The sequence below is a fragment of the Monodelphis domestica genome, chromosome 6 (assembly GCF_027887165.1).
Source record: "Monodelphis domestica isolate mMonDom1 chromosome 6, mMonDom1.pri, whole genome shotgun sequence".
NCBI classification, from domain to species: Eukaryota; Metazoa; Chordata; class Mammalia; order Didelphimorphia; family Didelphidae; genus Monodelphis; species Monodelphis domestica.
The window spans coordinates 271,426,621-271,444,831 of NC_077232.1; the positions used below are offsets into that span (position 1 = coordinate 271,426,621).

Here is an 18,211-nt window from a genome sequence, read left to right on the forward strand (position 1 = left end):
CTTGTTTAACTGAAAAAAATATATAAATTTTCAAAAATAACTGCATCCTTTGCACTTGTTTTGAAATCTCAATCTCCCTTTACTGCACAAGAGTCTGGCTCTCATTCCTGTTCCATTTCTCCTGTCCTGCTCACTTGCTTGTGGGTTGAATTTGTGATCTTGTGCTGGAAAGATGATTCACTATGTTTTTTCCTTTCAGTTCTATCCATGTAAGTTAGCCTGGTGCTCAAGCGATATCTATGTTGATATAGTTGTCAAGGGATATGGATTCTACTACTTTCTTTTTCTGGCAATCAAAACTTAGTAGTTCTGTTAAAGTAATGTTAGTAGACTAAAGGTTTCCAGACTCATTGGCATGTTCTATGCAATAAGAAGTCAGGGCCTATTCCTAAAACACAAGTTAGGTTAGCAACAAGGATGAATTTTCTAACTGAGATTTCATGATGCAATACTAAGACTGTTGGATATGAAGTCTCAGGATCTGGGAGCTGACTCTGATATGCTCTTTACTACCTGTATAACCTTGATCAAATGGTTTCCCCTTTAGGGACCTTAGTTTCTTCATCTGGGGATGGAACTGGATGAGCTGTAAGGTCCTCTCCAGGTCTGACTGATTTTATAGTTGTGAGTATGCATACAAAGTTCAGAGATTTATAAGCAATGAACCTGATCATAGCAAATAAAACAGAAATGATTTTTAATTCCACTGTCTGCATTTTTCAAATTAAAATGTTTTTGGAAGGTACCATCTTTGGAGCTTTTATACTCCATTTATTTCTCTTTGTCTATGTTTTCCAGCGGCCTAGCTCATTGTTTGACTATATATATATATATATATATATATATATATATATATGCTTAATAAATGTTTGGCTAATGGAACTGAAAGATTCTTCATATATAGCATGTTCTAGAATTCTCATTAAGAGCTGGGTTTTAAACAGAGGTATTATCTGAAAGCTCTGTGTTCTTGATCTTGATTTCTTGGTTAGACTTTCATTCTTTCAATGTTATATGGGAATACTCCAATTTGTATACCAAAAGGTTGTATACCAAAAGCTCATTTATAAGTCAATTGTTTGGAACTTCAAATACATTTTTCCTTAGAAATAATATTATAAATGATTAAATATCAGGCTACCTGTAGTTTAAGGGCTGGGCAACTTGATTTTTATCTTAATATCCCCAAACACCTAGCACAGTATCTAACACATATTTACCAAATTCTTGATGGTTCATTAATAGCATGCAATTTAACCCTAAATGTATATTAAGTATTTCTATGAAAAAAAATGCATGGGGAATAGACTTCCCAGAGCACAAGGCAGGGATGGGGAATCAGAGAGGATGAGGAGAGGGATGCGAAAAGGAGTCTGGGGAAAATTTAGGACAAATTTTGCCTTTTTCAAAATTTAATCTTCCTAATTAAATGGCCTTGAGGACAAGGACTATTTCCATTTTGTCTTTGTATCACCAGCAAGTTGTGAACCATTTAGCTTTTAGGAAGCTTAACCCCTTGCACAAAGTTAGTTAAAGCTTAAGAGTACCAACTTTCTATTTCTAAGAAAAGTCTTGTCTTGGCTCCTTTCAAGGACTTTGTAAAACTAAGCCTTCTTTCAAAAGAAATGTGGCTTCTCTGTCTGTCTTTGTTTATCTCTGTCTCTGTCTCTGTCTGTCTCTGGGTATGGGCCTCTCTCCCTCTCTTCCCTCCTCATGTGTGCATGTATATTTGGTGAAGGAAGTTTAGCTGTTTGTCATAGTTCCCGTTAGTATAGTAGTAAGCTCAGCAGATACTGCACAAACTATCTAGGGGGAAATAGATATATAGGACATTTATCATTTATCTAGGGATTGGGCATATGAAGCTATGTAGGGTAATAGGTGTGAAGTGCTGGACTTGGTGTTTACATTTTGCTCTGATTCTGGGTAAGCCATTTAACCTTTTAAACCAGTTTCCTTATCTGTCATGGAGCCGTTGTAAAGATCAAATGAGAGTTATGTTATGTATAAGGAAATGCTCCCTCGATATTCGTTACAGGTCGCCATCTTCTCTGCAACTTACAGTCTTAGGGACTTGCCTAGGGACCCTAGTTGTCAAATGACTTCCTCAGGCAAAACTTAAACGCGGGCTCTCTTTGAAGTATGCAAGGCTGCCCCTTTCCGGATGCCTTCTGGGTAACCTTGAACAATTCAGAACACCTCCTGGTCTTCACTTTTCCTATCTTCAAAAGGTCCAGCTGGCCCCGAGATCAGTCCAAGAGCCCCTTCTAAGCCGGTTACGGCCCCTTGTACTCCTTTTTTCCTTTCCCAGGTCGGGGCTCTTTCTAACGCGGAGCCTCAGTGTTCCAGAGCCCAGCTCAGTTTCAGGACTCAGCGTCACCCCCTCTACACTCCCACCGCAGCTCACACACGCTAACCGAATCTCTTTCGGGAGCGGGAGGGGGGTGATGAGCGTTACCGCCCTCCCCAAGAAATCGGGCAGCTGTCCGTGTCCAAGTAGCCTCCTCCCACAGAGGGGCCCCGGGGCGGAGCGCTGGAGGAAAGTTGGAGAGGCGCGAGGGTGCGCGGGTGGGGCAGGGCAGCAGCCTGGGCCCAGCCGCCCGAGCTGTCCCAGGACCCAGCTCAGCTGCTGCTCCTGCCGGAGCCTGGGCCGGCCCCGGGGGCCGTCCGCCCTCGCGGTTGGCGAGGCTCTTCGGTAACCGAGGGCGTGGGCTTCACCCTAGCGAGTCGGCCCGTAGTTGGGACGAGGGCGGGGACTGGGGCAGGGGCGGCCCCGGCTCCCTTTGTCCTGGGGCTGAGCTCCTCCCGTCCTGCCCCCAGGAGGAGCCCGGGCTCGGCCGGGCTGGGTTGTCCTATGCTGCAGAACTGAGCTGAGCTAAGCTGAACCTGGCTACGCTGCACCGCGGAGGCCAGAGCGGAGTGGTGGAGGCTGCGGCGTCCCAGGCCGGGATGGGGGCCAGTGGCCGGCCGCTCTGCCTTTGGCTTTGGCTTTGGCTGCTGTGGGGCGCTGGAGTGTCACCGCCTGCCGGCCCGGCCCGAGCCCAAGCGGAAGAGCAGCCCTCCTGCCATGGAGTTTTCGATCTATACTTCGTACTGGACAAGTCAGTACCACCTCCAATGCCATTGCCAATGGCAGTGCTGTTGCGGTTTGGTGAGGGGAGTGGGGTGGAGTGGGTTGTGCTCCGTGCGTGTGTAAGTGCTGAGATGCAAGTGGACTGTGGCATTTTCTCAGATGCTCTGTTGACTGCCTAAGTGCTCTCTGGCTTTATGGAGGGCGGGGGAGGGGGCAGTACTTGGTTGGGTGGGTTCTGCCACCTTACCCTGGGGCTAACTTCCAGCCCCTAAGACCTTTGGAAAAATCAGGGTGCTCTTGGCTGACCTGTAGGGCAGCCTCTGACAGTCAGCTTGGAATCGGAGGAGTGGGGTGGGGGTAGGGAATCTCCGCTTCCTCCCTTCCTGCTACAACCGGTTAAAGTTGCTCAGTTTTAAAATTCTGTGCTCTACATCTTCTCCGGACTTATACTAAGGTTCAATCCAAAGTGCTGCTTGTCTCCTACTGGAAAAAGCAAGAGGATATATGGGTTGACAAAAGATAAACGTGACCCGTGTCAATACCGTTAACTGAACAGGTCTGCTTCTCTGGAAAGGCTAGTATATCTTGTCCGCATTTACTTAATCTCCAGCTAAGCAACCAAGGGAAGAGAGGCCATTGCAAATTGAACTGATGTGCTCTTGAAAAAACAACCACTTTGAAATGTCAACATGACAAACCTATGCTTTGAAGATTCCTTCTTAGATCACATTCTAACTGGTCCAATTTGTGTATTTTCAGATCTGGAAGCGTTGCACAAAACTGGATCGAGATCTACAATTTTGTTAAACAGCTTACAGAAAGATTCGTGAGGTATTTCTCTCTTGTCTTCTTCACAGAAAATAGAAATAGAAAGTTGCTAGAAAGAGTTAAAAGTATACAGGAAGTAGAATTTTGTCTAAAGGAATCAATGATAACCTTTCAGCATATTCATTTATTTTGATTTTCAGGTTCCTTAAAACATATGTGAACATTCACTAAAAACAGAAAGGGGGAAGAGAAACCAATTTATCAATACGTTGTACTGACTTTTGCCAGGTCTTTGGTTGTTCAGGGTTTTCCACTGGGTTCTAGAAACTTGACTAAGAATTTTGTAGTTGTATCTTTGGTGCTATTTCAAATGTCTCTTCCTTTTATAGTTGTCCTCTGTTTTATATTTCATTTATGTTTTAAAATATTTTATCATCTAAAACATTTTTTATCCAGTGCTAATATTAGAACATTATTAATTAATATTATAACATATTAGAGTTTCTAAGTTAAAAGAAAAAAGTGTTGAAACATGTCTTGCTAAACAAATACCAAAAAAGGCCCTTTTTCGTCCCTTGAAAGAAAAGATTTATGTTTGCATAACGTGTGGGTGTGTTTAACTCTTAAAATTTAACTCTTCTGTATATGCCAATAAATTTCACTAGTACAGAATGACTTTTATGAAAAGTATTAAATTAATATTTAATTTATTATTAAATCCAGCTTATTCTTAGCTAAAATTCCTAGTGGCAGTCTTTTAAAAGTAACTGACAGAACAGATCTGAGTTGGTTATGTTTTCTTCGACTCTCTGCTAGGCTAAGTAAAATGCAGTAGACAACTATAAGTTTAACCATCTAATGGAAGGGAAATGAAGAGGAGCTGTATCATTAAATATTACTTCCTTCAGTCTTGTTAGTCCAAATGTTTTCTGTAAAGCAGGTTTGGATGATCAAAACATTTTGAAAGTCATTTTACAAGTAATTTCAAACAATCTGTAGAAGCCTAGGAAATCTATGCTTTCAGTTATTGGCAGCAGATCAGCTTGTCCCTATGAAACAATGTATGCTTGTTGCCTGTCTATGGAAAGTCATCCACACTTCTGCTTTGGAAATCCATCCTTAATAACCTTTTCTGATTAATTTCTGAAATACAACAAATTGACCTTGTGGAAATGCTTGAGAAAATGAAATAAATGACATTTCTTTTAAAAAGAAATGTAAAAAAATGGAAGATCTTGACTTGTATGCAAAGGTCAATTTGAGAGTTCATGGGATCATAGATGTAGAATCTTAGAGGCCATCTAGTCTTAACTTATCACTTTCAGATGAGGTACCTGGGACTCTGAGAGCCTAAATGACTTACCTGAAGTCATACCAGTAGTATTGAAGCCCAAGGTACCTAGCATTCTTTTAGTTGTATCAGACCTGATTCTACCCAATAACAAAAACACATTTACTTTTCTTTCCACCAGTCTGTGAGAATGAAAAAATTAGGTTTTCTTGCCATCTTAGAATCAATACTACATATTGGTTCCAAGACAGTAGAGTGGTAAGGGCTTGGCAATGGGGGTTAAGTGACTTGCCCAGGATCATAAAGCTAAGAAATATCTGAGGCCAGATTTGAAACTAAGACTTCCTATCTTTAGGCCTGGTTCTCAATTCATTGAGCCACCTGGCTACCCCCCATTTTGATTCCTATTAAGGACATTCAAGTTAGCCCTGATGAAAGGATCAAATGTGAATCAGACACCTTTAGTGTAACCCCCAGTTTTCTTCAAAGTACACAGCCAAGTTGCTACCTCCTACATAAGGGCTTTCCAGATCTCCCCAGCTTTTAGCATTCTCCTCCTTGAAATAAATTTGTATATACTTTGGCAACATTTGGAATCAGAGGACCTCTATTTTAATCTCTGTTCTAAAATGTACTACACATTGGTCTAATTATTTAATCTCTAGGCTTCAATTTCTTCATCTCCAAATAAGGGGTAGTACTAGGTCTCTTCTAAGAGGTTTTGCAGTTTTAAATCTATGATCTGTTATATTTCCCTCCTTCCCAATAAAATGAAAATTCTTTGAGAGAATGACTGTTTTATATTTCTGACATTGTATTCCTAATGCCCCAGTACTGTGCCTTACATGTAATAACTGCTTGTTGTATTAAATTTTTGTGTGTGTGTGTGAGAGAGAATGCCCTTTTATGCATTTGGATTGCTCTGGAAATGAATCCTTTATAAAACACCCATTTCCCAGTTCTCCTAGAACTCATCACTGGAGGGAGTTCTCACTTGGAAACTTCCCCCACTATCAGAGCTTAGCAACTCTCTATAACAAACTCTTAAAGATTTGACTAAGGATATTGCGTGTTTAAATGACGGAACTAGCTCATAGTTGCAGCTAGTACATGTTTGAGGCAGCCTTAAGCCCACATATTATTTTTGAGTCTGGTGCCGTGTTCCTCATTATCCATTTATGAGCCCTAAATCATTCAAGGGAGCTTGTTTAAATGTCAATGTGTGTATATGCATATATGTAAAATATGTAAATTATAAATACACATTTAAACAGACTTTCTTGAATATTATATAAAGAGGCATGTATATATTTGTATTTATGTGTCTATACTATATTATTACCTCTTTTTCAAATATTTAACCATCTGTTTTCTTATTTTGCAGCCCTGGGATGAGATTATCTTTCATAGTGTTTTCTTCCCAAGCAACCATTATTTTGCCATTAACAGGAGACAGGTTAGTGTACACTCATTTCACTAGAGAGCTTTTTAGTACAGAATTTTGATAGTAGGATGAATGATATCTTTAAGTAATGATTTAAGCCTCTCAATGGATCCAAGAAAATGTACATTCATGTCAATTACCTGCACTAATGGAGAGGAAAGGAAATGTGAATTATATTGAAATAACAGACAATCTCAAAATCATATATTTAGCTTTGGAATTTTATCTATGATCAACTATACATTTTAAATCATTGAGTTGACTATAATAATTTCAGATAGACTGTGAATAAGTGAATATTGTTTTACTTTAACTCAACTTATGCTGAATGTAGCCTTCTCTGTATGTGCAATAAATTAAGAAGTATTTAGATGCTATTTTAAAATATTACAAAGATAAATTTTGCTTGAGATATCAAAAGGTATAGCTTTCATATAAACCATAGGTATAAGATTTTTACTTTATTATATTTTCCAGACCAATTGGTCTATTTGAAACATCTTAGAAATGGGTTATTTATGTTCTTTGAATTCAGTTTGCATTTTAATATGCTTTTCTATATGATTCATTAACTGATTAGTGTAGCTTCATTTTTATTTTTAAAATTTTATATCATTATTTTCTCAATCATTAAGATTTTATCTTCTCACCCTTCCACATTTCCCTTCTTCTCAACTGAACAACAAAAAGCAAAAGAAAATCCTTTTTGATATGTCATCAAATGAAATTTCTCTATTGACCATATCCAAAAAGTTTGTTGCATTCTGTATCTGAATGAGTTCCTTGCTATTGGGAAATGGATAGTATGTTTCATCTTCTGCCCTCTGGTATTGTTTTTGGTCATTACATTGATCAAAATTTTCAAGTCTTTCAAAGTTGTCTCTTTTTATAATGTGTTATTTTATAAATTATTCTCAGTTCTGCTTGCTTTAAATATTAGATAATAATAATCTAAATAATAAATTAATAAATAAATAGTAAAGGCTACTTTAGTTCACATAGGCCTTCCCAAGATTTCTCTAAAAATGTATATTTTGTAATTTCTTATGGTACAGTAATATTCCATTCAATTCACTTACTATAATTTTTGAGTCATTTGTATTTGGGGGTACTTTCCTTTCTAGATTTTTTTTCAATTATGAAAAAGAGCTGCTAGAAACATTTCTTACTTCACACTCTTTAGGGATATTGGTCTAGAAGTAGTAATTTCTCTGGGCCACTTTTTGGGCATAATAACAAATTTTTCTTAATCTTGTATGGACCTTGGAAGATGGTGGTTTAGTGGATAGAGAGCTAGATCTTGAGATGGAGGAACCTAGGTTTAAATCTGGCCTCATACTGGCCTGTGTGACCTTTGGCAAATCAGTTAGCCCCAATTGCCTAGCCCTTACTGTTCTGCTGCCTTGGAACCAATACTTAGTATCAATTCTAAGATAGAAAGTAACAATATTTTAAAAATGTATGGACCATTATAATAGACTATGGTTCATCAATAGTCCTTTAGTTTTTCCTATTTTTCCACAAACCCTCTAGCAATTTTTATTTTTCTTTATCATCTTTGTCAATCCAATAAGTGTGAGTTGCTTTTATTTGTATTTCTTTAATAATTATATTTGTAGTATTTTATATAGTTATAGATATTGTTGATTTAAAATTGCTTCCTTTTATTCTTTGACTTTATCTTTTGGGCAATGTATTTTACCTATGAATTTGAACTAGTTATTTATGTACATGAGTGTATGTGTTTATGTATGCACACAAATGATATAAGACCTTATTTAAATATATAAAATGTTTTTCATTAGAGAAACTTGCTGTAAATATTTTCCCCAGTTCCCTGTTTTTACTTTTGATTTTCAACTACATTGGTTTTCTTTGTGCAAAAATATCTTAATTTTATATTACCAAAATTCTTCATTTTATCATATCTGCTTTTTGTTTCCCTTTACAAAATTTTCTCCTGTTCTTAGACCTGAAAGGTAATTTCTTACTTGTTTCTCTGGCTTGTTTATAATGTCACTTTTTAAGTATGTCATGTACCCAGTTGAAGTTTATTTTGGTAATTAATGTGAAAGATTTTCAGGGATACAATTTCCCAGACTTTAGGTTCAACTAAGGGAGACATGAACATTTCAATTTGAACAGTATGTGTCCCTGAAATATTGCATGCAAATCAAATTTTTAATAAATTAATTTCTTTCCTAAAACATACGAAAGAAGATTACTAGATAAAGTAAACCCTGGAGTAGAACTTTTAATAAATTAAAGACACATTTATTAATGCATAAAAGTCATTTCTTATTTTATCAATTTTGTAAGTTTTTACAAGAGGGTAGGGCTTATCTTAATGTAGACAAAGAGCTTTCCTGGTTTGCTTAGTGGCAGAATATCTCAAACTCTGGCTTTTTCCATTGGTATTCTAAAGTGTCTTTCTGGTGGCCCCCCTTTCAAGGGATAGGTGATCCCTGATATTGGCAGTCCCTCATCTGTGGAAATTTAATCCATCCTTTGTCATGGTTTTCATGTAAAAGTACATTTTGCAAATTTGTGTAAACGGGGGGGGGGGGGGGGGGGGATTTGGATGCATAACAAAGAAGCCTTTTTTAACTTGTTAGGAGAAAATTATACATAGCTTTCTTTAAAAAAAAAAACCTACTTCTTGCAAAAAATATTTCAATTTGTAAAGAAACCAAATTCAAAGGGAAACAACACTGATGAAATGGAGTAGATCTCACAATTTCAATTCTATAACTTTCATTTCTCTAGAAATGAAATTAATTTTTGCAAACAGAAGAAGCAACACTTTGGCTTTTGCAGTGTTGCTTAAAAATAATCAATAAATATTGATTGATTGAAAAGTTAAGAAACAGTAAATCCTTGGGGCAGGCCTTTGTCTCCTGTCATGATTTAGTATATCATTATCTTCTACAAAGGTGCTCAAAATATCATATTCAACATGGCAAGAAGCCACAAGGAATGATATTTATGTCATTTAGTAGTCCAGACTTAGTGGCTGAAGCTAAGGCTTTCATAATGATTGGAGGATGTCAGTATTGCAGTCCTCATTTTGCAAAATTTTAGTAGAATTCTAAGAGTTGATGAATTTCACTTGCAAATTTCTGTACTTATTTTCCTCCTCTCAACCCCTCTGTTGTGCTAATTCTAGACAGCTAAACAAGGATATATTTTTCACCTTTTTTCTCTAAAGATATTCAACTAAATAAACAACAGCAAGTAAGAAGTTCATAGAGCTGAAATTCCATTGTAATTTCTCTAATTTAAGCCCAAAGACCTAGGCCAGCACCTGTCAAAATTGAGTTCCTTAAGTCTTTGTCAGGGTGTCAATGAGATCAGAACAATTTTCATAATAATACTAAAATGTTATCTTTATCCCTAAACCCCCTATTTCTGTCATAAAAAAAAATCTCTCAAATCTAAAACCTTAGTACTGACCTGATACTTCAGCCCTCTTCTCTATTTAGTTGCTGAGTCTTGTTGCTTCTACCTCCACATTTCTTTCAACATTCTTTTTTCTATTTACATGGTCATTATCCTAGTTTAAGTTCCCATTACCTCTGACTGAGGTACAATTAACTGTTCAAGTAACTCCCCATACCAGTCCATTTTGCACATAACTGATTTTCCTAAAGTCTGATTCTGTCACTCACAATTCCAGTTGCTCAATATTGCCTTTAGCATCAAATATCAACTCCTGTTTGGCCTTTGAAATCCCAACCTACCTTTCCAGTTGTGTTATGCTTTACTTAAGTTCCTGCCCTATGCATTTAAAGCATCTTTCTTTTACTTGTGTATGGGCAACTGCCATCTTTGTGCATTTGCACTAACTATCTGCCAAGGCTGGAATTTGCTTCCATCTCACCTCCACCTCTCAGAAACCCTTGTTTCTTTCAAAAGTCAACTACATTTATATAACATTACAATGGTTAGCTCTAGCCCCTTTGTTTCCTGCTCTACATCTCCCCCTCCCCACCCAAAGTATCACAATAATAACTAAAAGGAAATATCATAATTTATACAGTGGGAGGAGAGCAGAAAGCATCATTTTTTATAAGCTTCTCTACAAAGCAAGTGGTGAAATTCCTGCCTCCTGCCTAACAGTTCCCAGTTTAGTTATTATTATGATATTTTGAAACTGGTAACATGACCTTCATTCAATATATATATATATATATATATATATATATGTATATATATAAATGGTGATGAAAACTCAAAAAACTCTTAAGTAGTTCATTAAGTTATGACTGTACCAAGAGTTAAAAACAAACAAATCCTACCAAGTGGAATATCTTCACAATGATCCGCTAGTTGGCTCTGAATTTCATTTTTGTTAAGTTTCTCTAGAATTAGTGATGGAAGTACACTTTATGAGCTGATGATGCGTGGTCATGAGATATAGTGGTGAACTGACTAGGGAAGGTTATTTTTATATTGTGAAATCCATTTATGTAAACTTGAATTTCAGTTGTCTTTTTTCCCCCTCTTTTGGCAGCAAAACATTAGTGCTTGAGGACACGCTGCCACTCATTTCTGGCAAGCACCAAATATTTGGTTTATAATCTGCATTCAGACATAGTCATTTTCAAGTTGTTTCTGTAGATGCTGAATATAAATATTTAGATAAAACAAAATCTTACTGTATGTAATTGACTCTTTCATTTGTGAAATAATGAATTTCTTTGTGGATCAGGCTGTAATGAACAAATAAATATTTGTCCAGTACTAGCTGGGTGAATTATAGGTGGTAGGTGGAGGAAATACAGAAAAAATAAAACATAGTCTCTCTCCTTAGGAAACGAATATGAGGATAGGAAAACAAAAACAAAAAATAAATATGCTAAAAGGAGTTTTTGAATGGAATATAAGTAATAGGAAAATGATATCTTTTATTACAAAATTAATAGAGAAAAGCTGAGGTTATATAGAGCTTCAATAAGGAGTTAGGGAAAGACTTTATTGGAGGTGGTAAAATTTTTTAGCACACATTAATAGGATTCTGCTACTTATTACTTTTGTCACCTTGGATAACTCACTTAACATGGCTATATCTCGATTTCCTCCTCTGTAAAATGATGAAGTTAGAGTACTGTGTGTTAAGTGTGGGACCTAGGATGGTGTCTAGCATACATCAGGAGAAAGAGGAAAGAAAGTATTAGATTGTATCTTGAAAATGCCCTTGTATGTCTGAAAATTTGTCCAATGGAATGTCATAAGCTTCAAGGCTATGGCTATTTTGGTTTGGCTTTGTATCTCTAATGTCTTGCAATCACAGGGACTTAAGATATATTGAATTTTACTTTTCTCTGGTCAGGCCACATCTGTAACTTTTAAAAAGGGACATTGAAAAGTTGGAGAGTGTTCAGTAGAAGGCAACTAGGATGGCAAAGGGCTTCAAGTTTATGCCAGGTATCTGTTGAAATATCAAGGAAAGTCTAGCTAGGAGAAGGGAAGACTTAGGGAAGATGTGAAAATTATCTTCAGTTATTAAAAGGATCATTACAAGGCAAAGGGAATAAAGTTACTCTGGCCCCTGGAAGTAAAATTAGGAACACTAGTTTGACATTGCACTTGAATGCTAAGAATATAGACTGCAGCCTAAAAACTTCTTAATCAAGCTATTTGAAAAAATGATGAGCTTTGTTGGAAAATACTAGATTCCCACTCCATTTGAACAAAGAATGGGGAGCCATTTGGAGTGAGATTCTTATTTTGGTATAGGTTTGGATTGAAGTTTGAATCTGAGATATTTTGATTCTTCTGATTCCTAAAATGTGCTCAGAACTGAATACAGTGTTCTAGGCGTTGTTTGAGGAGGGCAGAGGATAGCAGAACTGGATGCTATGCCTTTAAATACAGCCTAAGATTCCGTTAACTTTCTTGGCTACTGTATTAGCTGCTTAACATAAAGAGCACATAGTCCTCTGAAATCCCCAGTTTAACAGCATTGGTATGAGCGCAACTTAGAATGTCTCTTTGAATAAGTGTTTTGTTATCTCTCAAGTTAAATAGCTTGGTGTAATTTTATTATTTAAAGGGGATTATCAAGTGACCTTTATAAAATAATTGAAATTTACTTAAGGAAAGTTTATAAATGACTGTTCCAAGAGTTAGCTTCCTCCTCTCTTTTTCTATCTATACATGCATCTTTAGATTACATATGCATCTGTATCTATCTGTATCTATATACATTTATAGAAACACTTCTTTATATATGTGCATATATACATTTACACATATATGCACAAGTGTATATCCATATCTACCATCTATGTATATACCTATATAGATGTGTCTATGGCTATATCTATAGATAGACATCAAATGTATATATAAATGTGTAAATAAATATAGATATACTACATGGATAAAATTATCTATTGATATAGATGAATCCATGCAATATAGAGTTATCTATAATGACATCAATAGATATTTCTTTATATAAATATACACCTCTAAATACATATCATAGAGAGGGATGTGTTTTTACAAATATAATATAGATATATCTATCTATATATGCCTAGTAAGTTGAATGTTTTATACACATAGATTGACATGAAATGTTACTTCAGAAGTTTTCTATTTTGTTTTAAAGTGTAAGAAGTGTTTATCTTAAGTGCTGCTTCTATTAATGATGATTGTATGTGTTTCAAAATGTGCCTATCTGACAGCTTGGGGAGGAAAAATTATTCTCTTTTCTAGACCCCACCTTTGGAATGTGGACATTGCTGGCCAGGAATAATCACCCCTTTTCTCCTCTTTCTGGGGGATTCTTACTTTCTAGTCACTTATTGTCTCTCCAGTCCTTCAGAGAGAGTTTTCTTCCTTTGTGTAGATGCAATGGAGAAAACTTCCTGGAGGTTACTAGACAATAAAAATGACTTTAGCTTGGTACAAAAGAGGAAAAACCACCATCTATATCTAGTTTATTTCTGCCTTTGGGGAAAGCAGTAAAAAAAATTACTAATCAAAACCATAAAATTCTCCCTTATTTTGACTCCAATCACAGCCAGGAGAAAGCCTGGCACTTTGGGGCATTAAAACTGTCCTTAGTGCTTTTTAAAAATAATTAATTTTAATAACAAATTTCTACATATGTTTTCTGAAGTTATATGATCCATATTGCTTTCTCCCTCCTTTCTTTCCTTCATCCTCTTGCAGTTGACAAGTAATTCAGTTGGGGTTATACATATATTATCATGCAATACATATTTCCACATTATTCATTTTTATGTGAATAATCTCATACAACCCAAACTCCAAAACATATACCCCGATAAACAAATGATAAGTCATATATAAAATCTTTTCATCCGTATTCCTACTCCAACTATTCTTTAGATGGTTAGCATTCTTTGTCACAAGTCCCTAAGAATTGTCCTGGATCATTTTATTGCTGTTAGTAGCAAAATCTATCACTTTTGATCTTTCCACAAATATTGCAGTTACTATGTAAAATGTTCTCTTTAGTGCCTTTTTAAAAATCTTTGTATACTAACACCAAACATTGCTCTTCATGTTTATAGCTCTTCTTTGCTAATAAGAGCAATAAGATTGACTGCAGTTTTAGAAAAATGTATAACTAGAGAAATTCAAAATAAATTAGAAAAGTAGTTTTATAGAACAGAATAAACTTTTATGAGCTGTAGATGCTTAAGTGGTACAGTGGATAGAGTTGGAATTGAGACTTGAATCAGGAAGTACTAAGTTTCAGACTTAGACACTATCTAGCTGTAGGACTCTGGACAAGTCACTTCATCTTTGCTTGCCTTAGTTTCCTCATTTGTAAAATGGGGATAAAAAAAGAAAAACAAAACCCACTTAACACATATAAATAGTTAAGTAAAATAAGTTTCTACATTGGCCATGCCCAAAACTGTATGTTAAATTCTTTACCTTGAATCTTTAATCTATCTATTGGGAGGTAAGTAGCATGCTTCATTAGCATTATTCTGAGATTTTGGTTTATCATTTCTTTGATCAGAGTTGTTAAATTTTTAAAAAGTCATTTAGGATAACGCCTGTAGTCTTATCTAATGAAAAGTCAAACTTTGACCTTTTCAAAAATGTAGTAAGGTAGTGACTTCCCTTATCTATTTGGGTTCAGTTAATCCTCTATAGAGAACTAATTAACTGATTGAGTACCTGGTCCTTAAAAGGATGGCCTCCAAATTGAAAACCAGTAGTAATTTTGAATGACAACTGGGCAAGACTTGAAATAGCAAAGAATGGAGGTAATTGTTCCTTTGTTTTACATTGTGTGTGTGTGTGTGTGTGTGTGTGTGTGTGTGTGTGTGTGTGTGTGTGTGTTTTGTATTACATGTTAGGCTTTAAGCCCTCTCAAGGGCAGAATGTTTATCTGTGTCAATCTTTGTATCTTGGCACAGTGCCCGCCACTGTGCCTTTCACACTTAAAGGTGCTTAATAAATGTTACTCTTCCTAAAAAAATAAAACAAAAAAACCCTGTAATATTTATTAGGGACGAGATGAGGAGGATATGAAGAACAGGGGATATGGAAGGTTTGTAGCAGGGGTATGGAGGAGTTGAAGAGAGAGAGGGAATATGGCTGCCAGTGAGGCAAAGGACAGTGAGATGCTCCCTGCAGAGAGGCTATTTTTTTCCAAATGGGGTGTCCAAGTAGTGAGCCACTTATGCTAGCCTGTGGGGATGTCTTCACTCTGGATTGCTGCTGAAGTTGCCCCAGAGCAGGTAAACATGGACCCTCCTGAGGGACAAGCCTTTCCCCAGATTTTGGTCACCCAGCACAGGTCCAATAAGGAACGTTTGTAATTGGATGACTGAACTGAGGTTTAGCTCCTTCTATGCCCCAGAAAAGATAGTCCATGTATCTGACTGCGATATTCAAATAAGATAAATTTTAATAACCAGTTCGGATTGGAGGGGTATCAGGGAAAAGGGAAGAGGGATGTTCCTAAATAAGGTTGGAGTCTTTCTCAGCTTTGGAGCTGAGGCCAGTCCTCACAGGCTGGTGGAGGGTTTCTCTTATTCCTGTCTACACTATCTCTGTGCTAGTTTTCTTAATTTCAAAATCATAGCAGTAGACAGCAAGCAACAAGAACAGTTCTGACCTTTCAGAACTGATTAGGCTGTCTCTTTGAGCTGAAGCAAGTCCAGGTACCACAATCCAGAGATTCTGAACACAAGTCAAGCTCCTCCCACCAACACCAGGAAGGAAGTGGTCCTAGTCACAAGACCAACTGCCACTCCCAGTTGCCCCTTCCCCCACCAATTGTCAGTCTTGACAATTTCCTCTCTCTCTAATATTCCCACTGTTGCTTGTTCCAACACAGTGGCAGAAAGTTCAGAACTTGTTTTTGTTTCCTTTCCATAATCTTCAAGTGTTCTTTTTATATAAATTGTTCTCCTGGTTTTGCTCATATTTTATTCTGTATTACTTTGTACCTGTCTTTTCTGGTTTCTCTGGTTAATTGCATTTTACTGTGTTCATGTTAAAATTTGTTTGGCCATTCCCCAATTGATAGGTATTTCCTTAGTTTCTAGGTTTTTGCTTCTACAAAAAAAGGTGTTATAAATATTTGTGTACTAATGTGTCCTTTTCTTCTTTCTTGACCGTTTTGGGGTATAAGCCTAATGGTAATGTCATTGGGTCAAATGGGTTTTATTGCTTTAATTTGTGATTTGGAGCATTCATTCCACATGATGTTAGATAGATTGGGTTTCTTTTTTTTTAATTGCTTCTTTATATTTTTTTTGCCCATTTAGAACTTGAAGAATAGTTCTTGCTCTTAACCATTTGAACAAGTTTCTTGTTTCCCTTCCCCGTTTAGTCACATTGATTTTGTTTTGATAAAACCTTATAAAGGTTTTATGCAATCAAAATTGATCACTTTTATCTTTTGCTCTTCTTTTTATTTATTGGTCATGTTTCATCATGAGCTCTTCCTTTATTTATTATCTGAAAGGCAAATGCTTCCTTGTTCTTTTAAGCCATTTGGATATATATGGATATATGGAACCTGCTTTAGAATTTAGAGAATTGTTGGTACCCTGAGTAATTAAGTGATTTTCTTCAGCTTCAAGTCTTAGTCTTGTTTGAGTCATAAATTTCTTTGGCAAGCTGGTGAAACTTATAAATTCCTTATTAGAATAATGTTTTAAACTCATAAGTAAATGGTAAAATTTTCATAAAAAACTAATTATGCTTAAATATAACTACCATACTATTAAAACAGACTCTGGTTAAGAACTCACTGTCCAGTGACATTGTTATTATTTATCAGACTCAGAACTTGAACCCAGGATTTTCTCACTTTAATACCAACTCTTTTTCCAATACACTATAGCTACCTCTTCTGCAGAGACTTTAGTGTTCTATGTTTCACAGGCATATAACTGTAATTACTTCTTAACCATTATAATCCTTATTTTATAAATAAGTAAACTGGCAACTCAGGAAGATTAATTTACTCATTCATAGTTACATGGTTGCTTCTTAAGGTATAATATTAATTTTAGTGATTATTATTAATAAATATCTATATATTTCATCAACTAGTACAGTTGTTATATTTTCATATTCTAATAACTTGAATATGTAGAATATATTATATAAATATTCACAAGAATGATAGACAAATAAGCAAGTTGTATTTCTCTTGAAAAATGTTCTATGTAGTTACATTTATGAATTTATTTTGTTTTATATTCTTTCAAATATTGTATTCACAGTAAAAAAATCACTGAAGGTTTAAAAGATTTAAAAGAAGTCCAGCCTGTAGGAGAGACATATATACATGAAGGATTACGGCTGGTAAGTATGTTGTACTTGTGATGATGGGAAAATGTGCCTTGTTCCTCAGTTCCTTACTATAACATGTTTTCATGAAGCAAAGAAAAGACTTGTGATTTAATTAGTTTAAGGAAATTCTGAGAAAAACTGAAAGATACCATAAAATTAAAGATGGACAAATATTTTCCTGATTTCAAAAAAAAGAGATAAAAACAGAATCTTCAAATTAGTGGTCAATGAAAGCTTGGGTTCAATTCCTGGGAAAGTTCCTAAAAGGAGCATTAAAGAGATAGTTGGTTAAAATCTAGTTTGGGAAGTAGGAATCATAAAGAACTAGTATAGCTTCCAGAACAGGTTATGTCATAGTAAAAGGGGGAATATATATATATATGATTATTATTAATAAATATCTATATATTTCATCAACTAGTACAGTTGTTATATTTTCATATTCTAATAATTTGAATATATATATATATATATATAACCTAGAATTTAGTAATCTTTGGTAATTTTTTAAACTTTTACTTTCCATCTTAGCATCAATATTGTATATTCATGGGAGTTAAGTGACATGTCCAGGGTCACACAGCTAGGAAGTGTCTGAGGCTAGATTTTATGATAGGCTTGCCTCTTAGCCCTCTAAGTCACCTAGCTGACCCCTTAAAGTATCTCTTAATATTATTGTGGAGAAGATGGAGACAATGATTTGATGCACTATTGCTTGGATGGCCAGACTTAAAAAGTAGTTGCCTAAGGTTTGGTGTCATCATATTAGGAAGTATCCAGTAGAGTACCTTAGGGATTGTCCCTGTGTTATTTTAACAGTTTTTCAATG

General features: G+C 35.8%; 1 protein-coding gene across 5 annotated transcripts in view; it reads left to right on the plus strand.

The window, feature by feature from the left end:
- The first annotated feature begins 2,476 nt into the window (after positions 1 to 2,476).
- ANTXR2 (ANTXR cell adhesion molecule 2) overlaps positions 2,477 to 18,211 on the plus strand; it is a 248,493-nt gene continuing 232,758 nt past the window's right edge. Inside the window, exons 1-4 of one of the 5 annotated variants that reach the window (XM_007495961.3) lie at positions 2,477 to 3,101; positions 3,833 to 3,904; positions 6,517 to 6,588; positions 17,313 to 17,394. In XM_007495961.3, coding sequence (XP_007496023.1) covers positions 2,950 to 3,101; positions 3,833 to 3,904; positions 6,517 to 6,588; positions 17,313 to 17,394 — 378 coding nt within the window. In that variant the 5' untranslated portion in view covers positions 2,477 to 2,949. The remainder of the gene's footprint in view (positions 3,102 to 3,832; positions 3,905 to 6,516; positions 6,589 to 17,312; positions 17,395 to 18,211) is intronic. The other 4 variants (XM_056803236.1, XM_056803239.1, XM_056803237.1 and 1 more) reach the window with 4 other exon arrangements.